The sequence below is a fragment of the Dipodomys merriami genome, unplaced genomic scaffold (assembly GCF_024711535.1).
Source record: "Dipodomys merriami isolate MVZ:Mamm:240054 unplaced genomic scaffold, mDipMer1.0.p SCAF_12, whole genome shotgun sequence".
NCBI lineage: Eukaryota > Metazoa > Chordata > Mammalia > Rodentia > Heteromyidae > Dipodomys > Dipodomys merriami.
Window position 1 is genome coordinate 5,885,606 of NW_027202493.1, and position 25,645 is coordinate 5,911,250.

The 25,645-nt window shown below is 49.5% G+C and overlaps 1 protein-coding gene and 1 long non-coding RNA gene across 2 annotated transcripts; one reads left to right on the forward strand and one right to left on the reverse strand.

Moving 5' to 3' along the window:
- Positions 1-954: 954 nt before the first annotated feature.
- Znf703 (zinc finger protein 703) lies at positions 955-5,295 on the reverse strand. Its single transcript, XM_070016198.1, has 2 exons — positions 4,837-5,295; positions 955-3,893 (listed from the first exon to the last, which is right to left on the reverse strand). Exons 1-2 carry the CDS (start codon positions 5,089-5,091, stop codon positions 2,355-2,357), a joined length of 1,794 nt encoding a protein of 597 aa, XP_069872299.1. The 5' UTR covers positions 5,092-5,295; the 3' UTR covers positions 955-2,354.
- Positions 5,296-5,728: 433 nt separating this feature from the next.
- On the forward strand, positions 5,729-25,363 carry LOC138823008 (uncharacterized). The gene is made up of 3 exons (XR_011370709.1): positions 5,729-5,916; positions 19,333-19,480; positions 23,707-25,363. It is a non-coding gene; the product is annotated as an uncharacterized lncRNA (long non-coding RNA).
- Positions 25,364-25,645: the final 282 nt, after the last annotated feature.

The following is a 25,645-nucleotide window of genomic DNA, read 5'->3' on the forward strand; positions in this document are numbered from 1 at the left end:
ATGCCCAGGTCGCAGGGCGCGCCCTCGCGGGACCAGGAGGAGACGCGGGGCGGGGGCGCCGCATCCATCAGGTGGCGGCGCGCGCAGGCGCGCGCGGGGCGGCGGGCAGCGGGCCCCAGGTGGGGATGGAGGGCAGCGCGTGGGTACCAGGCTTTGAGCGCGACTCCGCGCAGTATCAAGCACCCGTAGTGACATAACCTCCCGACAAATGGTGCCCCGACCCGCCACCGCCGGAGTGCGGAAGCCGGGATCCACCGTCCCGCTCAGGAAGGAACAGCCAGGTGAAGAAAGTCGCTAAGACCAGGCCTGGTTTCCAGCGCTGGCCGAGGAGTGCTCCCGAACCTCGCTCGACAGACAGCCCTCTGCTCATTAGGTGCATTTACCGTGAGGTCGGGGGAGAGCGCAAGCGCCTCGCGAGCGCAGCAAATCCTCCACGTTCTGGGGACCCCAAGCGCCGATCACGTCACAGGGGCCGGAGCCCGTCGCGGCTTCTCTCCGCCGGTCGCTCGTCTTCCTGACACCAGGTGGCGCCAGAGGCACGTCGTCTCGGCCCGCCCTCCCTCCGGGCTCCGGACCCTGCGGGGGCGAGTCTTGCGGCTTGAGCTCCGGGTCCTGGTTCCCTCCTCAGCCCCGTGCATCTCGATTTTGGGCCCAGAGGAAGATCCACTTTCACACACGCTCTCCACCCGGGCCCCAGGAAATGCCAAGGTCATTGACGTGCGGCTGAGAGCTAAACCACCAAGTTGGGGAGAGGAAATAAAGTTGCTTTTTATGTCATTTGCAATGGCTTGGCAGGAGTTTTCCTCCTTTTCTTGAGGAAAGGCATTAAACTGTCCGGGAACAGCACTCTCAGAAGGAATCCCTAGGGCATTTTAAACAAAAGTGAAAGCAGACGGTCATTAGGTGTCTGGAAGCGGGACGGAGACAGGCACGAGAGAAACACCACGGTGTGAATATAGCCAAGTATTCCATTTATTAACAAAATAAGTCTTACCAAGGGAGAGCTCTATCCACCCCAAACAGGCCCGCAGCCCAGCGCTGCGGCAGGAGACCGGGAGGGAGGGAAGGGGTGGGGGAAGACCCCAGCCACCGCGGGAGCCCACCGAAACCACAGCCACCTTTGGGCACTGCTGGGTCAGGCCTGGGGAGAGGGGCGGGGGGGGGGGAGACTGCTCTGCGACCCGATTGCTCCTGGAGTCCCCACCTGTCCCCAGGGGAGCTAACAAGGTCATGCAGTCAAGCTGTCTGCGACGCAGGTCGGCTTTGGCGGGATCCAGCAAGGATCAGCAGCCCCGCCCCTGCCGCCAGGGGAGGGGCCACAGCCCCAATTAGAGAGAGGAAAAAAAAAAACACGACTAGAAAGTACTTCGCAAATATAAAGAGTAAAGTTTCGCGCCAGCGGGGCCTTCTGGGACGTTTAAACTGAGTACGAGTAGCCCCACAGGCCCCCAGCAGCGCGCAGCCACTGCAGCCTGTGAAGCAGAGAGGGGGCTCGAAGGTAGAGAGGACGCCTGGCTCGGTCCGAGGCCCTGGGCTCCTCCAGGGGGAAGCCTGCCGGTGAGGTGAGGCTCTCCCAGCTCGGAGCGAGGCTGGGGAGCAAGGCTGTAATTTGGGGGGCAGGGCCGAGATCAAGGAGGGGAAGATCACAGAGCAGAATTTCCCTGATAAAGCTCAAAACTTCTACCAAAGTCGTTCTTTGTCTCCCCCCCTCCCCATGGTTATAAAAAAAATCAGTTACTTGTACAAAAGAAAAAAAAAAACCAAACAAACCAACAACCAGAACCTCACATGAAAGGAAAGCAGGGGATGGAGGGAAGGATAAAGGAAGGGGATCAGAGAAGGGGGAAGATGTAGTTTTAACAGTTAAGACTCATGCAGGAAACTCCCCAGGACAAGAAAACTAAACATATAGAACTTCAAAACCCCAACTTTCCCTCCTCTTCCGAAAACTAAACCAACCAAAAAAAAAACAACCCCAACAAATCAAAATAACAACAAAAACCCCCAACAACCAAACACAAACAGCAATAACAACAAAAAACCCCAAAGGAACAAAAATTTAAAACATATCTAAGAAAAATAAAAGGAAGGGTGGGGGCGGGCGGTCAGGTAGTCATCGGTGCGGTTAATATTATTCGGGAGGAACGTGGACCTTTTTTTGCATACCATTGACTCGTGTGGGCTGTTAATACACATAGCCATCCCCAGCTTGTAAGCTAACGTTATAGTAAATAAATACAGTCCGGCGGGGAGGGCCTGGGCGGGATCCTGGCAGGGACTAGCAGAGGTTGCAGCGGCCACGGCAGTGGGGACAGGGCCGGGGAGAGGAGGGCTGGGTGGGGGCAGAGCTGTGGTTACTGGTATCCGAGCGCCGAGGCTGACGCGAGTCTCTGTCCGTACAGCGCGTACGGTGAGTAGTAGGGTCCGGCTGCGGGGAGGGACGGCACAGCCAGGCCCCCGGCTGTGGAGAGGTGGCTCTTGCCATAGGGGTGGTACCGGCTTAGCCCCAAAGTATGTGGACTCCGCAATGACAGTGACCCCGGGCTGCCGGGGGCGGCGGGCGGGGGGAGGTGCAGGTGGCAGGAGGCGGCGGCGGCGGCCGCGGCGGCGGCGCTGCCCAGGCTGGAGGCCCCGGGGTAGGCGGCCAGAAGTTTCTCCGCGCCCGGCAGGGCCGTGTGAGTCCGTAGGTGGCTGAGCAGCTCCTCCGAGGTGGCGAAGCGCTTGTCGCACGGCCCGCTGGCCGCCACCCAGTTGCAGCTGTGCGGCAGCGGTTCGTTCTGCAGCATGAAGCCGTAGGTGTAGAGCGGGTGGCCCGGGAGCGCGGCCTGGGCGGCGCTGGACGAGAGCGCGGCGGGCTGCAGCGGGTGCCCGGGGTACACCAGCGGGTAGCCCCCGGCCTTCAGGCTGGGCCCGGCCGGGTCGTGCGCGCTGCAGGTGGAGCAGCTGGAGCCGCCCAGGTGCGAGGCGCTGTGGTAGCCTCCCAGGCAGTAGGGGTCGCGGCATAATCCCTGCAGGAAGGAGGGCGGCGAGGCCCCGGTGAGCGGGCTGGAGCTGGGGGGCTTGCCGGGAGGCAGCCCCAGACCCCCCGACAGCTGGCCTCCCACGAGCCCAGACTTGCTAGGATCCAGGCCAGGCACGAACTGAGACGGGTAGCCTGCGTAGGCGCCGACGATGGAGCCGTGGTAACCGATGCTGGAGGGTGGCAGAGGGAACACCGAGTGACCGGGCTTGTAGGGCGACACTGGGGCCACGTGACCGGCCCCCACCAGGGCCGAGGGCGGCTCCGACTTGCGACCGGAGCCCCCCGCCTCGGCGCCGCCGCCGCCGCCGCCGTGGGCACCGGGCTCCCCGCCGCCCCCGCGGCTCCCCGCCGCCGGCTCCGGGCTGGGCTTGGGCTCCTGGTCTTTCTTGTCCAGCTCCCCGCCGCCGCCGCCGCCGTTCTTGCAGTCCGAGTGGTGCGGGGAACCGCCGCGGGAACCGCCGGGCGAGGACGAGGACGACGAGGCGGAGACGGGCGCTCCATGCGGGGGAAAGGGAGGGCAGGAGGCGCTGGGCACCCGGAAGCCCGCCTTGTCTCCCGGGGACGCGGAGGACGACGAGGAGGTGGAGGACACCGAGGAGGAGCCGCTGTCTTTGCGGGAGTCGCCGCCTCCGGAGCCCTTGGAGTAGGGCTTGAAGCTGGACTTGTCCTCGGCCGGGGCGTCCCCCAGCTGCTTGAGAGCCGCGGACGCCGAGGCAGCGCCCGGGGCCGAGCGCCCGGGGTCCTTGTCCGCCCCCAGCCCGTTGGCCGCCGCTGCCACCGAGTTGAGCTTGGACGAGGGCGGCGGGTCGGGCTTGCCGATCTGCGAGCAGGTCTGGGCTAGCAGCGCCAATGGGCTCTTCTTGGCGTCCAGCTGTGGGAGACAGCGGCCGGGAGAAGGGAGAAGGGGGTGAGGCTGGGAGACCACGGAGGAGCGCGGGGGGGGGGGGGCGGAGGGGAGGGAGGGCCTGGGCCTAGCGGAGGAGGTCGGCGAGCCCGGAGGCCCGGGCGGGGCGGCGGGGCGGGGCTGCGCCGGGGTGCGGGCGGGTCCCCGAGAGGGCCACCGGCCCCGGGCCTGAGCGGGCAATGGGAGGGGGGTCGCCCAGGGCCATCGCGGGGGAAAGGTGACTTCTTCGGAGTGGGAGCTGGGACTCGCTCTTTTCTCTCCCCCAACTTCCCCTTTCCCTTGGGCTCAGGAAGAAAAACAACAAAACCAACCAACTCCCCCTCCCCCGACCCCCAAACTTAGGGATTTAGTTTGGGGGAACTTCGCTTGGGACGGGTTCGGGCGATGGCGCCGCGGGCGGGAGCGGGAGAGGCGCGTTCTAGAGGCCGAGCAGCAGTTGGCGCTCTCCGTGGCCCCTCCCTCCCGGGGAGGCACCCGAAATGGGAGGAAGAAAGACCGGGGTCGGGAGTGCCGGGGCGTAGGTTAATGGGGAAAGAGGCGGAGTGGGACCCCCCCTACCCCACCCCACCCGCGTCTCCAACGAGAACAAACCGGCGAGGGGAGTAGGGAGAGTCCTCGGCGGATCACCCCTAGATAGGAAAGTGGGCACCCGAGGAAAAGTAAAGGGCCCAGTGCGGACTTCAGAAACACACCCAACCCGGGAGAAGACAGAAAACACACGTCGCTCCGAAGGGCGAGCGGGGAGGGAGACCCTTCCACCGGGGAGCCAGGCCCCGACTTCCCGTCCTTCCTCCGCTCCGTCCCCCCAGTGTGTCCAGCCTCGGGTGTCGCCCTGTGGCCGGGGGAGGAGGGAGACCCGGCCTGGACGTGGGTGGGTGCGGCGGGGAGGGCAGCGGCCCGGGAGACTGACCTCAATCGGGCTGACGGGAGTGGAGGACAGCGGCTGCAGGTACTCCGGGTGCAGGAGGTGGCCGGTGTGAGCGCTCAGCATCTTCAGGACCCTGATCGGGAGCCGGTTCGCCTGGCGCAGAGGGTCCGCCGGGGGCAGGAGGGACACGGCCGCCGGCACCGCCGGCCTCTTCCCGCCGCCGCCGCCGCCGCTGCCGCTGCCGCTGCCGCTGCTCTCGGGTGTCCTTGGGTTAGATCCAGCGGGCGAATCGCTCATTTGGAGGAGGCAGCGCCGCTGGGGGGGCGGGGAGGGAGGGCGAGCGCCGGGAGGCGAGCTCCGGGGCGGGTAGGCTCGCTCCGCAGCGTCGGTCGCCGCGCGGCAGTCGCTGCGCCTCCGCGCAGCCTCCCCTCCTCCACCGCCGCCGCCGCCGCCGCCACCGCCGCCGCCGCCGCCGCCGCGATCGCCCCGGCCAGCCACACAAAAACCTTCGCCTTCCGCGAGCCGCGCGTCAAATAGCGGCCGGCGGCGGCCACACTTCAAAGGGATCGCCGCACCCGCCCAATCGCTGCTCTCGCCGGGGCCCCGGGGCGGAGACAGGGGCGGGCGGAGGCCGGCGCCGCCGGTGGGCGGGGAGAGTCTTAAAGGGCCCGCTCCAGGCCTCCGGCCCTACCGCCCGGACTCCTCCCTCCCCCTCCTCCCTGCTCCACTACGCCGTTCGGGGCTCGGGGGTTCCCCCCCCCAGAGGCCGGGCTTCGTGGGGATCCTAGGCCCTGCGCCCTCCCGCCCTCCTCCCGCCGCTGACCCCTCTCTCCCTGCCGGCCGCTGGGGGGTGGTGCTGGTGGGGGTGGCCACCCGGGGTGTCTGGGGCGTGGTGGGGTGGGGGCGAACGGCGTCCCGCTAGGGTCGCGATGGGTCCCAGCCTCCCCCAGGGGCCTCCTAGGATTGAGGCCGGCTCCGTCTCCGCCGCACCCCGGCGGCCCTGCTTTCCTCGAACTGGCCTTTCCCGGGACGCCCCACGACGTTCGGGGCGCGGCGGGATCGCTCCAACCACTTTCAGGCAGTCGGGTCCGAAGCTCGCAAGTGGAAGGACTCGGCGCTGGGGTGAGCGTGGGGGCTAAGCGCGGGACCCAAGCGCGGGACCCGGGCGGCGAGCGCCCTGCCTGGGTTGGGGTGCGTTTCTGGTTTCTCGTCGCGTCCTGTTTGGAGGCCTAATGTTCCTTCTCTGTACCGTGGCTAGCTACTATTTTGGGGGGTGTCGAGTGGGGGGAGAAATCTGGATGTTACACCGAGAGGCCGTTATCTTGGAGGTCGGGAGTCCGCAGGGGACACCAACTTTAAGAGCTGTGTCCTCATCTCCCACGCGGGGTGGGGGTGGGGATGGGGGCAAAATTATGAGTTTTTCCCAGGGAAGTGTCTGAATACAAACTTCTTAATAAAAGCAACCACCATACCCTGTCCGACTGCTTTGTACCCCTTGCATGACGCGAATATGGCCACCTTCACCCTTGGCAGAGATCTGCCGTAGTCATCTCCTGACCTTAAAGTTCTCAGTAGGTCGGCTGCTGGTCAGAAGAGAAGCTGGGCTCCGGAGTGACCACTTCCCTGAGCTCTCAGCGGCCGGTGGAGGCGCGCTGTTGTCACCGTCTGGCTTTGAGAACCACTTTCCCAGTCAGGATCCATCTCCCCACTTGTCAGGCCTGTCACTCAAGGCGTATGGCTCCAGGACTTCTTCCTGAGTGCATGCTGACCAGCAGAGAACTCAAGATGGGACAGAAGATTTCAGCGGTTCTTGAAACCAAAGGAAACGACTCCCAAAACACAGCCAGGACCTTTCTCCTGTTCTTTAGAAAAGTCACAGGCTTGGTTCCGAGGCTGTCAGTCACGGTGCGCTGGGTGTACTTCCCTGGAGCCATGCTATTTTGGGGAACAGTATATGGACTTCTTACCCAGGCTTTTCCTCCTTCCACTTCAATTCTGGAAAAATTAGGTTAAACTGAGTGGTAAAGGATACCTTGAGTGGGAGCTGTCAACCAGCAAGGGGGGCTCTGGAATGGAAAGAATGGGAAGGGCATCACATTAATATAACTGTGCCCCTGACCCTGCGTTCTGACTTCACTGTCGTGGCCAGCACCACCTTTAAATGTCCACTGCAGACACTGCTCCAACCTACAAGGCCATTTGGCCTTCAGGAGGTTGCTGGGGGACAAGGGGGAGGGTGGTGACAGACAGAGAAGAAAGCCAGAGTACAGAAGAGCTGACTGGGACAAGGGGAGACTTAGGAGACAGTAAAAGATGAAAGAGTCCTTGATTATTGTAACCAGCACAGCTGTGAGAGTGTGCCAAGAAATCCTTCTAGGACTCAAGCAGATGTGTGTTAGAAATGATTAATGGGAAGTAAGTCGGGAGGAAAAGAGGAGGGAGAGAGGAGGCATTTAGGAATGTAGAAGAGAAGGGGGGGCAGGAGTCAGCAGAGAGGAGGACAATGGGCATTTCCCCTCTCTTTGGAGAAAAGGTAATGAATGAATGAAAGGTTGATAAGAGGGGTGAGGACTGGATGGCCAGGTTGGGTATGTGTGTGTGTAATGGGTGGGAAGTTACTTAGGTAATAAACTACTGACCTTTTAAGAAACCTCTTTCCTTCAGCTTACAGCATTCATCACTGCATTGCTGTTAGTAGGGCCTGACTGTCTAGGGGGTAGAACACACTGGGAAAAACAGGAGACTAGTGACACTACTGGGTGTGGCAAGGGCAGTGGGGTTTCTTTAGCTGGATCCATCTACTGACGCCTTCAGAGAGAAAATGGAAAACCATACTTAGCCAGGCCAGAGGCCTAATTAAAACACTTCAGATGATTGTTACAATCAGCATTTGACATTCACTTAGCTAAAACGCTAACCTATACAGAGCCCTAAATGGGGCCCTAGTGGCTTGAAAGGGAGTAGTTTTCAAAGGAATGGCTTGTCACCTGGCAGAGAATGACTCAGTGTTCAATTGGACCATGTGGACCGAGGGCCAGCTGTGGGCAGAACATTGTGTGTGTGGTTGAAAAGGCCATATAGGCTGTTGTTGCATAGGGCATACAGCACAAGTCCTTCTTTTGACACACAAACACACACACACACACACACACACACACACACACACAGATGAAGGGGCCTTGTATGCTCTAGTTGTCCTGGGAATGGGTGGCCACAGGAGTGAGGACTTCTTGAGAATGTGGAGAACAATTCTGCAGTCCAGGTGTTTAATACACATCAGGTGCTGTTAGCAGCCCAGCCAAAGCTGCAGGAATATAAACATTAGACACCCGAAGTCACAAGAGAATGAGAGGCAGAGCAGTTACTTGAAGTTGGGTCTTGGGTTTCTGGGCGCCAGGTAGGTAACCATGATGCCTTGGTGATTCTGAGCAAGTTGATCTCTCTAAATGCCAGCTTCCTCATGCATAAAACCTAAGATCAGCACCCCAGAACCTGGTGGCCACAAGCCAGTAATGAATATCACACGTGGGGTGCTTGGTACAAAGAAAGTCCCAGGTAAATGATGGTTGAGACACATTATGTCATCTCCATCTTGGGACAATTGCTCGGGGAATAAACACACCAGCACTTGAATTTGGAGGATCCACAGGAAGAGCCTAGACTGACCTGGAAGTCTATAGGATGAGAGTAACCCCTTCTCCAGTGTTTAGTCTAAGGCATCTTAGGAAAAAATGCCCTTCAGACATCATCAAGAAACACCTTTAGGAAACTGTGAATATTTATAGACTTTTTTTTCATGACTTCAATTTACATAAAATTCACCACCCAGGAAAAAAAAATGCCTGAGTCAGGTTGAGAGGAAGAGGTGGTAGATTTGTTATGTGGGGTTAATGTGTAGTTTTCACTCCTCACTGAGGTAGAATTGCCTGAATGATCGCCTCTCTGCATAACACTCAAACCCTAATGGCAGCAACATGAAATAATATCTCACTGGGTAACTATTTACATTTTTTTTTACAAGCTGTAAGAAGTCTGAAAAGTCTGTCTCCTAGAGAACTTGGTTTTTCTCCCCTGTGTTTAATATCTTTCAGAGTCTGGCAATTTCCACCTTGGCCAAGAGCCTTACGTGAGCACTCTGTGCTCAGGGCACTCAGAGGCATTTCCTCAGATTGCTCCATCCCTGGTTTCAGACAACACCTGGGGCTTGACAAGGTCACTGAGGCTCCCAGGGAGCAAATAGGTGACATCCAGGCCACTCAGCCTTGCAAGAAGTCCACGCCAATGACCCAAGGAGCTCTGTGTTCTCAGAGTTCCTATTGTGTTTTGTTCTTAGGGCCTCTGCCTTGATCATTTCCTGGTTTCATCCCCCATTGAACTGTGGATGTTATGGTGCTATCTTTATCCTCTTAGCAGTGTGTGGGTGTGTCAGGCATCCATCTAAGCACTTTGCATGTGCTGTATCCCACTCCATCCCTAAAGAAACCCAAGAGGTAGGTCCTATTGGTGATCCCACTTCACAGAGGAGGAAATGGAATGGAGTGGTTGAGCCCTTCCCCTAGGTCTGAGCTGATATACACAGAGAGAGGGCTGACAATGAAATAAGTGTCCATGAATGTTTGCTAATGCATATGGATTTTACGTGTTGAGGGTTATTTATTCATGTCTCACCTCACCATACTTAACAGAAGATTTAAGGTGGGGCTAGTGAATGCAGTCATAATATTCAGTGTACATATGTGAAATTGGGAGAAGGTAAATTGAGGGGAGGGGTGGGATTGGGAGAGATGGAGAAAATGATGAAAGGCAAGTAAACTCAAGATGTGTTGTACTCATAAACTGATACATTGAGTTGAAACCTCTTTGTATTAACTGTTTAAAGATAATAATAATATAGTGAAAGATTTAAGATGGATGACTATATTTTTCAAACTGATGGCCATGTAACCATTCGCAAGTATCTTTTCCCAAATGCAATTTATTTATTTTTGAGGCAGTGTCTTTCTCTGTAGCTGGCCTGGGACTCAGCATCCTCTTGCTTCACTCTCCCAACTGCATATTGGTCTTGTACCAATTCTTGAAGTTATTTTGGATGAGTTTTATTACCCATGTTTATCAGATGAAGAATCAGGCTCTGAGACCTCAAGGGAGAATTTTAAGCCACCTTAAGCAGCTGCAGAGTAGAGTTTGGGAGTGAGGCTATCTTAACTCTCTTCCTGGTAGTTAGGTCTATTAACTTTTTTCACCTCCTGTGTTGTGGGAGGTAACTCTTGATAAAAAGAAGGGGAATTAATTCCTTTTCCTACTGGAGAGTTTCCTTTAGAGATGCGGTGGGAAGAGCCGACAAAAGGAAATGTGGGTTGAAGCTTATCTTCAAGCCTTTTGATTTGGGTCCTTGAGCAAAGGGCTTTGAAGAAATAGTTTTATTTATCTCCTATCAGCCCCTGGGGAGACAGGACAAGCTGGCCTGAGCCTGGGGGTGCAGTAGGTGTGCTTTTGAAGTTCTCTTTCCCTTGACTGCCCTTCCCTCCAGCCTTTCTGTGATATACCCCACTAGCCCTGGGCACTCACCCTTGACCACTTTTTCCTTCTGGTTCCCTAAGTTTCAGTAAGATCCTTTTAAGTTGCAAGTTGCAAATATTGCTGGAGGCGTCTCATGCTTGTTATCTTCAGCTGGGATAAGCAGACTGAGAATGTGTTCCACCCATGATAGACATTTATTGAGCACCTATTGTGTGCCAGACTCTATTCTTAGAGCCTTGAGTACAGAGGTCTCACAGCAAACCAACCAGGTAGACTTCATGGTTATGTAATTTTTTTTTTTTGGGGGGGTGCCTGTCCTGGGGCTTAAACTCAGCCTAGGCACTGTCCTTGAGCTTTTTTTATATTGAAGGCTAGTACTCTACTACTTGGACCATAGCTCCATCTGTGGCTTTTTAGCAATTAATTGGAGATAAGAATCTCAGGGACTTTCCTGCCCAGGATGGTTTTGAAGTGTGATCCTCAGATCTCAGCCTCCTGAGTAGCTAGGATTACGGCATAAGCCAAGGGTGACCTGCTGGCTATGCTTGTTTTTATAGGTGAAGCACTCAGGACTTGGTTAAGCAATTTACCAAGTGACACAGCCAGAAAGTGGTAGAGCTGGGATTGTAAGGCAGTTAATTGGCTCCTGAGCTGTGTCTAGCATGTAGACACGAAGGGGAAGTTGTTTAAGGTGGGAAGAAAGTGGCAGGAGACACAGGATAAATCACTGTAGTCATTTTCTAGAGAGCTGTCACTTCCAGTCGGATTTCCTGTCGTCCTCTCTGAAAAACAGATATATGATGCTGAGGAAACTGAGGCACAGAAAGAAGGGGAAACCTCATTCATCCAGTTATTAGTTGGATTAGATTGATAAAGTCAACTAACCATATAGTAAATGAGTGTTTGCAGGCGCAGGTCTGAGATGATGCCATGTGCATTTGACAGAGAGCCAGTGAGTCCAGAACTTCCATCTCCTTTATCTACTTTCAGCCCTTGCAGATTATAAAACACACACAAAAAATTAGGAGACCCTAACCTAAATTCTGCTTAATATTAATTCTGTAATTCCATAAATACACTTACACTGTGCTAGGGCTTGAGCTCAGGGTCTCATCATCTCTCATAGCTGGCTCTCTACCACTTGAGCCACGCCTTAGTCTAGCATTTTGCTGATTCATTGGTGATAGAGTCTCACAGACGTTTGTGCCTGGTCTGACTTTGCACCTTGCTTTCCTGCCTCTTGAGTATCTAGGATTACAGGCTTGAACCACTAGTACCCAGCTCACACTGTTCTTAAATACAGTTACTCAGAGTTAAATTCTGATTTCCGGTCACATTTACTGAGTGAGACTCAGTCACATGCTGAGATTTCTCTCATTTGGGTATGAGGGGAATTGAGGAGGCAAGGGAAAGACCTCTGAACTGGGGAAGAGTGACCTCAGCTCTCCATTGGCATGGTGTCTTCTATTATCCTGTCCCCATCACCCAGCTATGCTGACTGGAATCAATGGGAAGCCTGGGCCTTCAGGAGGCTAATCATGGGTGGTAGACTGTGTGTGTCTCAGTTACACAGGCTGTTGCCATACCTGCTTTTGACCCTTCCCATGAGCTTCATCTGTGAAGCTCCCTTCTGGGAGATCAGCCATGAAATTTGCCCCAACTGTGTTCCTTACTTCCTAGTCCAGCCTCCTAACCAACTGGCATGCCCAGCTCCAGACACATGTCAAAAAACTTATTTCAAATAACAACAACAATAACAAAAACAAAAACAACAATAAAGATGAAGGAGCTGCTCATATAGTGGCTTGATTGTTACAAGATACATTGGTTGCATTGATTCCAAGATGTCAGGAAAATGTAAGCAATGTTCATTTTAGTGGACTCCTGCCAGTCTCTCTGGAGAAGAACCTATGGAAACAGGATCAGGATCTCATCCCAACTGAGGCCCCAAGCAGACACAGGATTTTCCAAATAGGTCCCCATTGAAAGCTGACTTAAAATTTGTTATTTTAGCTGGGAACTTGTGGCTCACAACTGTAATCCTAGCTCCTCAGGAAGCTGAGATCTGAGGATTGTGGTTCAAAGCCAGCCTGGGCAGGAAAGTTCGTGAGACTCTTGTCTCCAATAAACCACCAGAAAACTGGAAGTGGCACTGTGGCTAAAGTGGTAGAGCCCCCACTTTGAGCTGAAGAGCTGAGGGACAGCACCCAGGCCCAGAATTCAAACCCCACGACTGACAAAAAAAAAGTTATTTTGTTGAAAAGTGCATTCCTGGGGCACCAAATTCTAAAGCTGTAATCACGTACACTGGAAACCAACTTCTTGGCCGTCTAGTTTTCCTTCCCAGTGCATTAAGGGTGTGATTTTTTTTTTTTTTTTGTTATTCGTGGGGCTTGAATTGGTACCTGAACATTGTTCTTGTGCCTTTTTTCCCCCTCAAGGTTAGTGCTTTACCACTTTGAGCCACAGCTCTACTTGCAGTTTTTGTGTAGTAAATTGGAGCTAAGAGTCTCACAGGCTGGCTTTAAACCATGATCTTCAGATCTCAGCCTCCTGAGTAGTTAGGATTACAGGCGTGATCCACCAGTACCCAGCTTGTTTTGTTTTTCAAACTGGGAATTGAACTCAGGATCTCAAGCTTTTAGGCAAGTGCTTTACCATTTGAGTACATTTTTTTTTCTTTATTGTCGGTTATGGGGCTTGAACTCTGAACCTGAGCGCTGTCCCTCAGCTCTTCAGCTCAAGGCTAGCGCTCTACCACTTGAGCTACAGTGCCACTTCTGCTTTACCATTTGAGTCATGCCTTCAGTCCTTTTTACTTTTAGCTTGTTTTTTGAGACAGGGTCTAGAGTTTTTGTCTAGGCTAGTCTCAGACCATGATCCTCCTATCTCCATATCCTGAGTAATCCAGAATTACAGGCATATGCTACCATACTCAAGTAAGTATTTATTAACCATTTGCTATGGAATAAAAATGAAACTAGTATGTGGCTTAAGAGGTAATACTTTACCTAGCAAGCTCTGAGCCCTAAGTTCAAGTCTGGGTTCCACGAAAAACAAAATAGGCAAAGCATCTCATTTCTTGAGCATTTTGGCTTATGTAGCTTCTCATTGCAGACTCTGGTCTCAAGTATTTTTGAGTCTCTGAGCTTCCTCATTGTTGGTGCTCTTGCCTTCTGCGCTGGGTAGAAGGACCAACACTGGTCAGTCTTGACAGGCTTCTGGGGTCAAGATAAAGTGAATTTCCAAGATATCAAAAGTAATTGCTTCTTGAGTATATTGCTCTGATTTTCTTCCTACATGTTCTGAAGAACTTTCTTCAGGCATCCTTAGGTACTTTTCCCACACCTCACAAAGCTTGGCATTGATAGTTCAATACAATTTCTTTCTGCCAGGCTGTCTTAGTTTTTCTCATTCATTTTCTTAACTAAACCAATGTAGACATGATGAAAGACAAGATAAACGAAATCCATGGGCAGCCATGTTAGTCCATTCTCTGTTACTATACTGAACTATTTTAGGTTGGGTAACTTTCTTAAAAAAAAAAAAAAGAAGAGGTGTCTTGAGCTCACAGTTTTGAGTCTGAAAATCCAAATAATGGCTCTGGCTGCATGACAGCAGGGCGATGGCAGAATGGTGAGGAATATGTGTGAGGAGGAGAGATTACTACATGGTTTTATACAGGAAGCCAGGGAGAGATGAGAGTAGTCCCACAGCAACATAACAACGCCCTACTAGATGGCCTTTTGTGGGTACCATCACTTTTACATCAAGACTCTTGAGTACCAAGCCCCCAAACATATCATGCCTCGGGGACCTGGAAAGCTACCTGAAAAAGCTCCATTAGGTAAAAAGTATCATGTGGGGCTGGGAAGGTGGCTCAGTGGTAGAGTGCTTACCTTGCAGGCATGAGGCCCTGGGCTTGATTCCTGAGTACCACATAAGCAGAAAAAGGAGGAAATGGCACTGTGGCTCAAGTGGTAGAGTACTAGCCTTGAGCTGAAGAGCTGAGGGACAGTGCTCAGGCCCAGAGTTCAGGTTCAACCTCCCCTCCCCCCCAAAAAAAGTATCATGTGTTCTTTTTCTTCTTTTGACTCTCCTTCCACATCAGGACTGAGCGTGTTCTCCCAGGTCTGTGTCCTTCCTCCTTTGAGCTGGGTGAATTTCTCACCACTGCAGTCAAAATGCATAATGACGATTTTATTTATGACAGGAGACATGTTTTAAAACAGTTGTTTTAAAACAACTGACAGAGCCGCAAGATGGGAAACGACAAGAAAGTGCGATTTTTATTTTTTATTTTTGAGGGGGAGGGAGAATGGGGTGGCTGGCAAAGGAGAGTAGTATTTTCCTTATTAAAAATTGGAAATCATCCTTTTTTTCCTTGAGCAAATAAAGAAAGTCATCCAGGAAGGAAGCAGGGGCAGGAGTATCGAATAATGATGGTACTCAGAGACCTGAGCAATTTGATTCATGGGTCCTCAGGAAGTGATTTGTTAATAGAGAGAATGCTGTGTAAGAGTTGGGGGCAGCCAGTGCCATATTTCTGTGTGATTGCTCCAGTCAACTCAACAGAAATCTAATAGGCCTCTAGATCTCTTCTTTCCTTATGACACTCCCCAGATAGGCCATGATGCAAGGCAGATGTTCTCAGATGGCAAAAGCACAGTAAACAGATGGCTGGTGGAGGACCTCGTGAGCTAAGGAAGAAGAAATACAATTGTCTCAGATTGGGCTTGAGGAGAAATCCATTTCCCATGGCTACTGGTGGGAATTGTCCTCTCCCTTTCATAGTTGAGCCTCTCTGAGAGTCTGGGAGTGGGAGTGGAAATTGCAGACAGACTGTCATAGCATTCACTGCTTGCAGGAGGGGAGACAGCGAGAACAAAAAAATCCAGAACAAATGAGGGAAGTGGGGAAAAGAAAGAATGTACTTAGATGGGAAGGAAGCTATTGTCTTCATAGTGATCTTTATTTCCTTCTTTTGTGCTGTTACTGTAACTTTAAATCAAGGCCTCAAGTTCTGGTTTGGATATTTTTGCTCAAGGTTGGCAATCTACAGCTCCACTTCTGGCGTTTTTTTTTTTTTTTTTGCTGGCTAATGGAGAGAAGAATCTCATGGATATTTCTTCTGGGGCTGGCTTTGAACCATGATTCTCAGATCTCAGCCCCCTGGGTAGCTAGAATTATAGCCTAAGCCACCAGCATTGGCTGCATTGAAATGCTGAATAATAATAATGAATAATAATAATAACAACAGTAGCAACAACCAACAACAGCAATAATGGTAATAATAAAATGTTTCTGGAGATGGTGAGAAACCTTGGGCTGGGAAAGCAGCTGGATACCCCTGGATCTTCTCTGTAGAACACTCTTTCTCATGGTTGGATTCATGTGTGGTGGAGAGGATGAATGAAGTAGTTAGCTCCTCCAGAAGGTCTTTCTCTTCCTCTTCCTGGATTCTGGTGTGATCACACCAATCCAGGATATACCTGAAGAAATCTAACCAACTCATCTCTTCTTAGCTGGGCAGCAGTAAAGCCCTGAGTGGCAAGGGCAGGAGTCACACTGCAGCCTGGAGCAGTGCTTGGGGACCTGTCAGTTCAGTTCTGGGCAGGATGGGTAGTTCAAATGTTTGGTCAATTTCTTCCTTCCAGGACACAAATACAAACCTTCTCTCAACACCCCTCTCCCCACCCTTCCCACTCTGCCACCAAAGCAGGATATTGGTTGGTTAATGCCTTGTATGTCGTGCCAAATACAACATGTTAATATCACCCTCCCCCACCCAGCATGAATTGGATTACTTAAAGCATCTTTTTGGAGATGTCAGCAGTTTAATAGAGGCAATAAGTCAGGGCTGCCCTTGTGTTTTATTTTTCTGCCAGTATTTAGTTAATTAAAGAATGCAAATTAAAACACCTTAATTTATATAATATCAATACCGACGCCTTAAAACATTTGGCATAACTGCTTTGGCACATCTTTTACATAAACTCTTCAGAGCAGTGCTAATAAAAATGAAAAAGGTTGTAAATCAAATTTAATTTATTCATTTTTTGTTTGGTATGAAAGCATATGCCAAAATCAAGTTATTTATGAGCATATAATAACAATAGGCATTTTTAGTGGTTACAAATGACAAGAAAGGTTTCCAGAGGGATGTATGCTTTAATTTTGAAACATCTTGAGGTCCATTTATTTCCTAGTCTCTGTAATCTAAAATTCATATTTTTGCATCCCTATCTCTGGGAAAGAATGAATTTAGATATTAAAAAACATATCAAACCTAAGAATACTGCACCACATTGTGCTCTTTTGGGAAAAAGTAAATTGCTTGACAGAATCTGAAAAAAAAAATACAGCACCAGCCACTCAGAAAGGCACCTGCTAATGTCTGTATATAGAGAGACGCATACACTATGAGTCTTGTGGTATGTGAACTGCATATGGGATAGAAAGCTGGTGACTTATAGTTGATTTCGTAAATATTCCATTATCTCACAGGAGGCTCAGACACAGACTCATTGAGTGAGATTCGGTGTATGGCTGCTTTGTTGGAACTCCACATAGGTGAATGAAGAGAGGAGCTCCCTCTTCATCATTTTCTTCTCAGCTAGTATCAGATCCTCTGGTAGATCTGAGACTGGAGTACATTTTATTCAGCTCTGTAAGAATTCTAGTGTAGGAGCTGGGAAGGTGGCTCAGTGGTAGAGCACTTGCCTTGCATGCATGAGGCCTTGGGTTCAATTCCTCAGCACCACATAAGCAAAAAGAAAAAAGCCGGAAGTGGCCCTGTGGCTCAAGTGGTAGAGCGCTAGCCTTGAGCTGAAGAGCTGAGAGACAGCACCCAGGCCCAGAGCTCAGGCCCCACAACCGGACCCCCCCCCCAAAAAAAAAAAGAATTCTAGTGTAATTGTTCGTGTGTGTGTGTGTGTGTGTGTGTGTGTGTGTGTGTGTGTGTGTGTGTGTGTGTGTGTGTGTGTGTGTGCTGGCACAAACTCAGGGCCTGGGCACTGTCCCTTAGCTTTTTCACTCAAGACTATCACTCTACAACTTGAGCTCATCTCTGTCTCCAGCTTTTTGCTGGTTAATTAGAGATAAGAGTCTTATAGATTTTCCTTCCCATGCTGGCCTCAAACTTCAGTACTCAGATCTCAGCCTCCTGAGTAGTTAGGATTACAGGCATGAGCCTGTCATGCCTGGCTATGATTGTCTTTTAAAAAAATAAAATAAAAATTAAAAAATCTACTGTGATCCCTAGCTTTCAGCTCTGCCCTTTTTCAAATAGGTCTCCCCAGATGTGCAGAGCTGAGAGAAGTTTTGGAAATCTCCCTCCACCTTTATAATCTTGGATTCCATCCTGACAAAACCCATAATGTTCACAAATGTGACCTTCTAGCCAGCCTGGAGCCTCCCTGCTCCTGAGCAAAGAACCAGTAGAACCTGATGCTGCATATATATATATATATATATATATATATATATATATATATATATATATATATATATATATATTTGTGGGTCATGGGGCCTGAACTCTGGGCTGGGCCTGAGCGCTGTCCCTCAGTTCTTCAGCTCAAGGCTAGCGCTCTACCTACCACTTGAGCCACAGTACCACTTCCTTTTTATTCTGCTTGTGGTGCTGAGGAATCGAACTCAGGGCCTCATGCATGCAAGGCAAGCACTCTACCACTGAGCCACCTTCCCAGCAGCTGATGCTGCATTTATTAATTGTCTATTAATCTGATCACAGAGGAGGCAGCTAATTATTTGGGAGAAATGATGACACTGATAGTTGTGGGTCCTGGGCTGCTCCCAGATAGAGAGAATACTGCAAAATTCCAGCTAGGGTCAAAACCAAAAGAAGGATAGTCTTTCACAGTGGTTCCATTTGGATCTAATAGAATTCCCTCCCTGGCTTCAGACTTACCCAGTCTGGAGCTAAAACCTCACTCCTGCAAGTAGATGCATCTTTAGTCTCTCCCTATCTCCCAAGTTCCCTTCAGTGGGTAGCATTTCACAGGGTGTTGGGAAGAGAACTTGGTGGTCCAGACAACCAGCTAGAGGGACCAGTGGATTTGTTGAGTTTCCTTAAGACCTTTAGGATCCGGGGCTCTCAGTGACAGGTGGTAGGAGTCAGATAGTGGGGTGTAGCCATGGACACTTGCTGGGCCCCATTCCTTGGGGGTGCCATGTGGAGCCTCTACATAAGACCGTGAGACTGTGGGCACCATTTCTCTCATTTTCCCTCTTGCTACACGCCATCTTTCTCTCAAAACTGACTTTTAACCTTTCTATTTATTTATATTCCTCCTCCCATCATAAAAGATTTGAGGTCGCTTACAATTCCAAATGCAAGATACAGTAAAACTTGGAGCCATTAAGAGAAGAGTAAGTATAAAGATCAGAGCTGAGCACAAAGGAGGAGGGGGAGGGCAAAGGAGAGTAATTATACCAGAGGGGAAAAGAAACTTAGATTAAAGAAAGCTAATGCAATTGAGAACAAAACCTAGCTCCAAACTCCCCCGGTAGCTTGGTGGGCGGCTGCCAGCTATTGTAATCACTATAGATTATCACACCTCAAAGGCAGGTTTAAATGCCTGCTGACAACTCCCTGGCTGCCAGAGCTTGGTCAGGATGCTTCATCTCTCTGAATTTCTGTTTCCTCATCTGTAAAATAAGGACTAGCTCACTCATGGCAGGGTTCTTGGTAGAGAATATAACCGTGACAGTGATTGCTCTCACTGCTAGCATGCCTCACGTGCAGCTACAATTCTCATAGAGTTTTTCACATACACATAGTTAATCAATTCCAAGATATATTTTTTCACTTTTTAAAAACACCTTTCTTTTTATTTTAAAAAAGCATGTGTCAAAGATTATTTAGTAGCATTTTTCCTTTCTTGGTTGGACCTAAAATAACATTTGCATTATGAATGGGTTTAAATGCATCATTAACTTATTTGAGCCCACAGTTATTTTATAAGATAGGTGCTATCTTGTCCATTTTTGCAGCTGAAGAGACTGAGGCACAGGAAATATAAAAATGGCTTGTCTGAGAGCTGTAGATGGCTAACAACGGAGCTGCGATTGTTACCTTCATCTCTGCGACCTCACTACTACACTCCACATTGTTGGAGTACTGGATGCAAAAGATGAAAAAGTAAGTCCTAACCCTAAAGGTTCTGACTTTCCAATGAGGGGACCAACATGTAAAAAAGTGGGAACATCTCAAGATGTTCGTGTATCAGTGGAAATATGGTATAAGTTATAGGAACAGAAAAGGAAAGATTAATTTTCCCAGGTGTTGGCACTAGGACTTAGCTCTGTGGCAGGAAATGCCCTTCCTGTGGGTGAAAGAAATCATGTTTTATTGGCTAGAAGAGAAATATGTCAGGCAAATCTTCAAACAATAGCCTATGGACAACCTTGTAGACAAAGCTCAAGTGCTTCACCTACTGCTATTTGAAAACTGGTAGTAGGTGCTTTCATTCAAGATTTGGGAGTGACTTTTGGAACAGAGAAAAAGGGACAGGTTTGGCCTTCCAAAGTTAGGGTTGGAAGCTATGTTCTGGTACACTCAAGCCAAGTGTGGCAAGTCAAGTGAAGACCTGCAGAGGGGAAAAGAGGACAGGAAATGAGCCACTGACCATTTGGAGTTAGAAAATGCAGCTTCAAAAGGAATGAAACAAAGCTGTGTGCTGGGGGCTCCCACTGGCAATCCTAGCTACTTAGGATGCTGAGAATTGAGGATTGAGGTTTGAAGCTCATCTTCAGGCCAGTCCAAGAGACTCTTATCTCCAATTAACCACCAAAAAGCCAGAAGTTGAGCTGTGGCTCAAGAGGTAGAATGTCAGCTTTGAGTTAAAAAAAACAACTAAGACACAGTGCCCCGGCCCCGAGTTCAAGCCCCAGTACACACACACACACACACACACACACACCACACCACACACAAAAAAGAAATGGTACAACAGTCTGGAAGTGTATCTTAATGGTAGAGCATGTTCAAGTTGCGGCATTCACCTCTCAGAGCAAGCAAATCATGTTATGAAGCAATAGTCTGGGCTGCAGAAGTTGGGTAAGGGAAGAAGGAACCAGCCAACTTGGAGGGAGGATCTCCAAGTTTGAAGCCCAATTTTGCATCTTTAGCATGCATTATCTTCTGAGTCTCACTTTTCTAACCTGGCTAATGGGCCTCATAACATCCCACTGACTTACCTCATATGGTTGCTGAAAGATTAATTAAGAGAATACCTGTGCAAGTATTTTCCAAATGAAATAGTGCTATCAAATGTGAGTTGTTATCCCTGTGTTTCTAGCTAAGTACTGGTTTGTGTGCTTGAACAAGTTCCTACAGAGAACAGAGAGGAACACCCTGGATAAGACTTGCCCCGTGGTCACAGGTGGCCACTAAGGAAGTTTTATGTAGAGCTCAGAGCTCTTTCTGACTGGGGTTGGCAGGGGGGCTAGGGAATCCAGCAGGAGAGTTTGGGTCATAGCTTCTCCCCAAGAGTAAAGAAAGTTCAGCAGCCAGTGACATCAAGAACTTACCGAACCATACCAAACCAAACTCATTCCAACAGAACTTCTCTGATAACAACTGTGTCTAAATTTTCAGACAGAATAAAATCTGATCTTCTAGACCAAATAAGAATGGGACGCAAATTCCACTGGCCATAATCCCTGGTTTAGGTACAGGTGTCTGTAACCCCCTTCATTGTACAGTGACACCCTTCTATCCATGGAGAATACATTCCAAGCCCTGCCCCTCTCCCTAATGGGTGCCTGAAACTCCAGAAGGTCCCAAATCCCATATGCCCTATACTATTTCCTGTGCATACCTATCTTTGAAAGACTTTAATAAATTAGAAATATAATAGATGAACAGCAATATTGAATGACTAATAGAACAACAGGAGCAATACACAGAAGTTATTTCAAACTTATGAATTGTTAATTTCTGGAATTTTCCACTTAATATTTTCAGAGGGAGGGTGACCACAGGTCACTGAGATTGTAGAAAGGAAATGAGAGGGCAGAGAACGGGATACTTCTAGTGTCACCTAGAGGAATGAGGATTCTCCAGGCCTTGCCTCCAAGTTCAAGGGTGTTTGGTCTGAAGGCCTTCCAGCTCTTAACCTGAGAGGGGGCCAGACACAGGTGTTAACACAGGACAGTACAACTTCCCATTTGCTGGCCTTTCTTTTGGAGCAAGGAGGAAGGAGGAAGTGGGAGGAGAAAGAGGAGGAGAAGCCTGGGGCCTGGGAGCAGGGAGGGGGGAGGTGTTAAGCAAAATGAAGAGTTTAAAAAGAGGGAGGGGGAGGGCACAGAAGGAGATCATTGTGGAAGGAGCCAGACCAGCCACCGGGGAGAGAACACAACAGCTGTTTGCTGGAGGGCCTGGAATGGGCCCACCTCCTAGACCTCTCTGTGGATGGCTTTCTGTCCTCATTTCTACGTTCCTTGCCCTACTGCAACGCGCAGGGCCTTCCGAGCAGGGCCTGCCTTCCTTGGCAGCAGACAAAAGGCCATTTCGGAGTTACATAGAAAATGTGTTACTTTGCCAGAGGGCCAGGGAAGGGCGGCCTGGGCCAATCCCTGGCTAGAGGGAACCTTAACGGAGGGGGCCTGTCAGTCACCCGAGCCCTTGTGAAAGGGGCCCCTTGTCAACTTCCCCTGCCTTTGAAGTGACTGGGATGGAGGTGCTCAATTAAAAGCCCATCAGTCTGTAAGTAAATCAACGCCTATCAGGCTTGTCACATCAAACAAACGATTATTACCCCAGCCCGCCCACCCCATTAATCTGGCTGTTCCTTCTTGACGGCTCAGGGTCAGGGCAGTGTAAATCCTGTACTGGATTGGAGCCACCTGGATCGGGATGAAAGCCGTGGTGTAACACACAAGGCACTCAGGCATTTCCCAGAGTCCCTAGAGGGAGGGCGGAGGAAGAGGCCCAAGGGACAGAAGAGACACTGAGAGGCAGGGTCATGTGAAGAGACATAAAGGGATGAAGGACTTGGAGAGAAAAGAGATGACTCTGTGAGTGTGTGTGTGTTGAGATTAATCCTGAGAAAATAGGCCATTACAGAAATACCTGGAAGAGGAGAAAAGCACACTCAAAATGTCATGGATGAATAAATACTTTTAGAAGACCAGGAGGTCTTTGGATGAAATTCTTAATTAGTAAAATCTTGAGTGTTAGAGTCTGGGTGGTCAAGGTCAGAGTCAAGGTGATATTTCCTCAGTTCTCCAACTTCTACATCTGCCCCACCTGGGCCACATAGCAGAGGAGCTGGTGACAGGGAGGGGACAGAAGTTCAGGACTTTGCTACTGATAACCTGTGTCAGGCATCAGAACACCTTAAGTCCAGAACTTGACTTGCTCTGCTCAAAAGGATCTGTGAGACATATTTGACCAGGGCACAAGTTTGGACAGACTCTGAGAAACACTTTGTTCCAGGGGTGTTCTTGGCTGGCTCTGTGGGGGTGGTTTGTAGGTTCTTTCTGCCCCAGGATCAAGCTTTTATCTTTCTCTTCTTTGGATCAGAAAGACAGAGTGGATAGGGAGAAAAGGAGACCAGACCAATGGAAGCTTTGGGCTTGAAGAAAGGCTTGGAGGGGTGAAAGACAGGAGAGGAGCTTGAGAAAGGAAACAAAGCCCAATATTTTATCCAAGAGCTACTCAGAGGTGACTCAAAGAATAGCTCACTGACTCTTGATATTCCATATTGAAAAATGACCAGCACATGATTTCCCCAGTACTGAAAGAAGAAATCTCCAAAGAAAGCAAGAGACTAGAGCAGAACAAGGGAGACCAAGGGAAGAAAAGCTTTTGAACAGGAGCTCTGCTTGCCCAGCCTTGCAGGCTGTGGTGAGATTTTTATTTTTATTTTTTAAATTTTTTCGTGCTGGTCCTGGGGCTTGAACTCAGTGGCCTGGGCACTGCCCTGAGCTTCTTTGTTGCTCAAGGTTAATGCTCTACCACTTGAGCCAGAGCACCACTTCTGGCTTTTGCTGAGTAGTTTATTGGAGATCAGCGTTTCAAGGACTTTCCTGCCCAGGCTGGCTTTGAACCATCACCTTCATGTTCAGCCTCCTGAGTTGATAGGAGTACAGGCATGAGCCACTGGTGCCCAGCTTGTGGTGAACTCTTAACAGAGCAAAGGAAGAAAGCTCTCACTGATACTGAAGACATTTATACTTCTCCCTCTTCTCCCCGAAATGTTGTAAGAACTGCTCACTGCAAATCCTGCGGATAGCCATGTTAGTCAGCTTCTTGTTTTGGTGACAAAATACCTTAGATAACCAACGTTAAGGAGGAAAATTTTATGTTGGCTCATGGTTCCAAAGGTTTCAGTTCGTAATCATTTGACTCCATTGTTTCAGGTACTGTGAAAAGTAATCTCATGATGGAGAACACGTGGTAAAGAAAAACTGCTCGTGCCATGGCAGCTGGTAAGCAGAGAGGAGAAAGGGCAGGATCCCAATATTTCTCTCACAGACCTGTCCCCAGTGACCTAACTTCCTTCCACTAGGCTCCACCTTTTAAAGATTCCATTGCTTTTCAATTGTGCCACAGGCTGGTGATTGTACCTTCAACCTGTGGGTAGTTGTGGGACATCCAAATTATACCACAGGCTACCAGCACCACAAATGCACATGTGTACTTCCTCTCAAGGGTTCTGTCTCAAGCCAGTTGACCACCACTCTGCTGCATATTCATTCATTTAATCACCAAGACTCTGCAGGCTGATCAGTACAGTTGAGCCATCCAAGTATGAAAGAGGCCTTCTGCAGAGATAAGGAGCAATTGTATGGAAATACTTCACACTGGGCAAGAATTATCTATCCTTTATGCCTTCAACAAAATTTTGATACTTAATTTTCTTAATAGAGACCCAGAAACACAACAAATCAAAGAAACGTTGGACAAATGGGATTGCATGAAATTGCAGATCTTCTGCATAGCAAAGGACATAGCTAGCAAGATCAATAGAAAGCCCACGGATTGGGAGATCTTCACTAGCCATACAACAGACAAGAGTCTCATATCTAAAATATACCTGGAACCCAAAAAATTAAATCCCCCTAAAACAAATCTTCAAAGAAACAACTGCCCAATAAATAAGTGGGCTCAAGACTTAAAGAGAAACTTCTCTGAAGAGGAAAGAAGGATGGCCAATAGACACATGAAGAAATGCTCAACCTCTCTAGTCATAAAAGAAATGCAAATCAAAATAACACTGAGATATCACCTCACCTCAGTTAGAATGGCTATAATCAAGAACTCTAATAACAACAGATGCTGGAGGGGATGTGGACAGAAGGGAACCTTACTTCATTGTTGGTGGGAGTGTAAACTTGTTCAACCACTTTGGAAAGCAGTATGGAGGTTCCTCAAAAGACTCCACATAGAGCTCCCCTATGACCCAGCAATCCCACTTTTGGGCATTTACCCAAATGATCACAAACAAGACCACACTAAAGCTACCAGCACAACTATGTTTATTGCAGCATTATTTACCATAGCTAAGATATGGAACCAACCCAGATGCCCCTCAGTAGATGAATGGATCAAGAAAATGTGTATATATACACAATGGAATTCTATGCCCCCATCAGAAAGAATGACATTGCCCCATTTGTTAGGAAATGGAAAGACTTGGAAAAAATTATATTAAGTGGAGTAAGCCAGGCCCAAAGAAACATAGGTCCCATGGTTTCCCTTATATGCAATATCTAGTATATGTCTGAGTCAAGCAGAAAAGGTCAGATAAGTTGATGTTAGGGAAATGAACCCTAAGATACATATTCAAATTTTTTTCTTTCATGCGATTGTTTCTAACACATTTATAAGAGTATTTCTTTGTTGCTTTGTATGTCCCTCCCCCACGGTATAACCCCTGCTTTCACTGTATTTGATGTTGGTATAATTTGTGGAGGGGAAGGGAAAAAAGAAATCGTTTAAATAGGGATACAGGTGGACCCATTGCAACAATGAGAGGTACAAGTCCTTATGTCAAAAACGAACTTTACAACTTTGGTAGGGGGTGGAGGAGGGTTGGATGGGGGTGGGTGGGGGGAGGATGGGATGGGAAGGAGAAACAAAGGAGGAGGCTACAATGCTTGATAAGAAATGTACTCATTATTTTGCTCATGTAATTGTAACCCCTCTGTACAGTATTTTCACAATAATAAAAAAAATAAAAAAAACTTTTGGTACTTAGTGAGTTCTTACCCTGTGCAGGCCCATTTTTGAACCGTTGGCCCACAGCAGTGGATGTGGTGGGTCAGGTCAAGGGGAATGTGGAAGCTTTTACAAAGA

What these genes read in the sequence shown, in the direction of transcription:
- Znf703 (XM_070016198.1), bottom strand. Translation starts at nt 5,091, where the DNA reads ATGAGCGATTCGCCCGCTGGATCTAACCCAAGGACACCCGAGAGCAGC. An exon ending in CTCCCGTCAGCCCGATTGAG is followed by an intron (nt 3,894 to 4,836) that starts GTCAGTCTCCCG and finishes TGTCTCCCACAG; the next exon opens with CTGGACGCCAAGAAGAGCCC.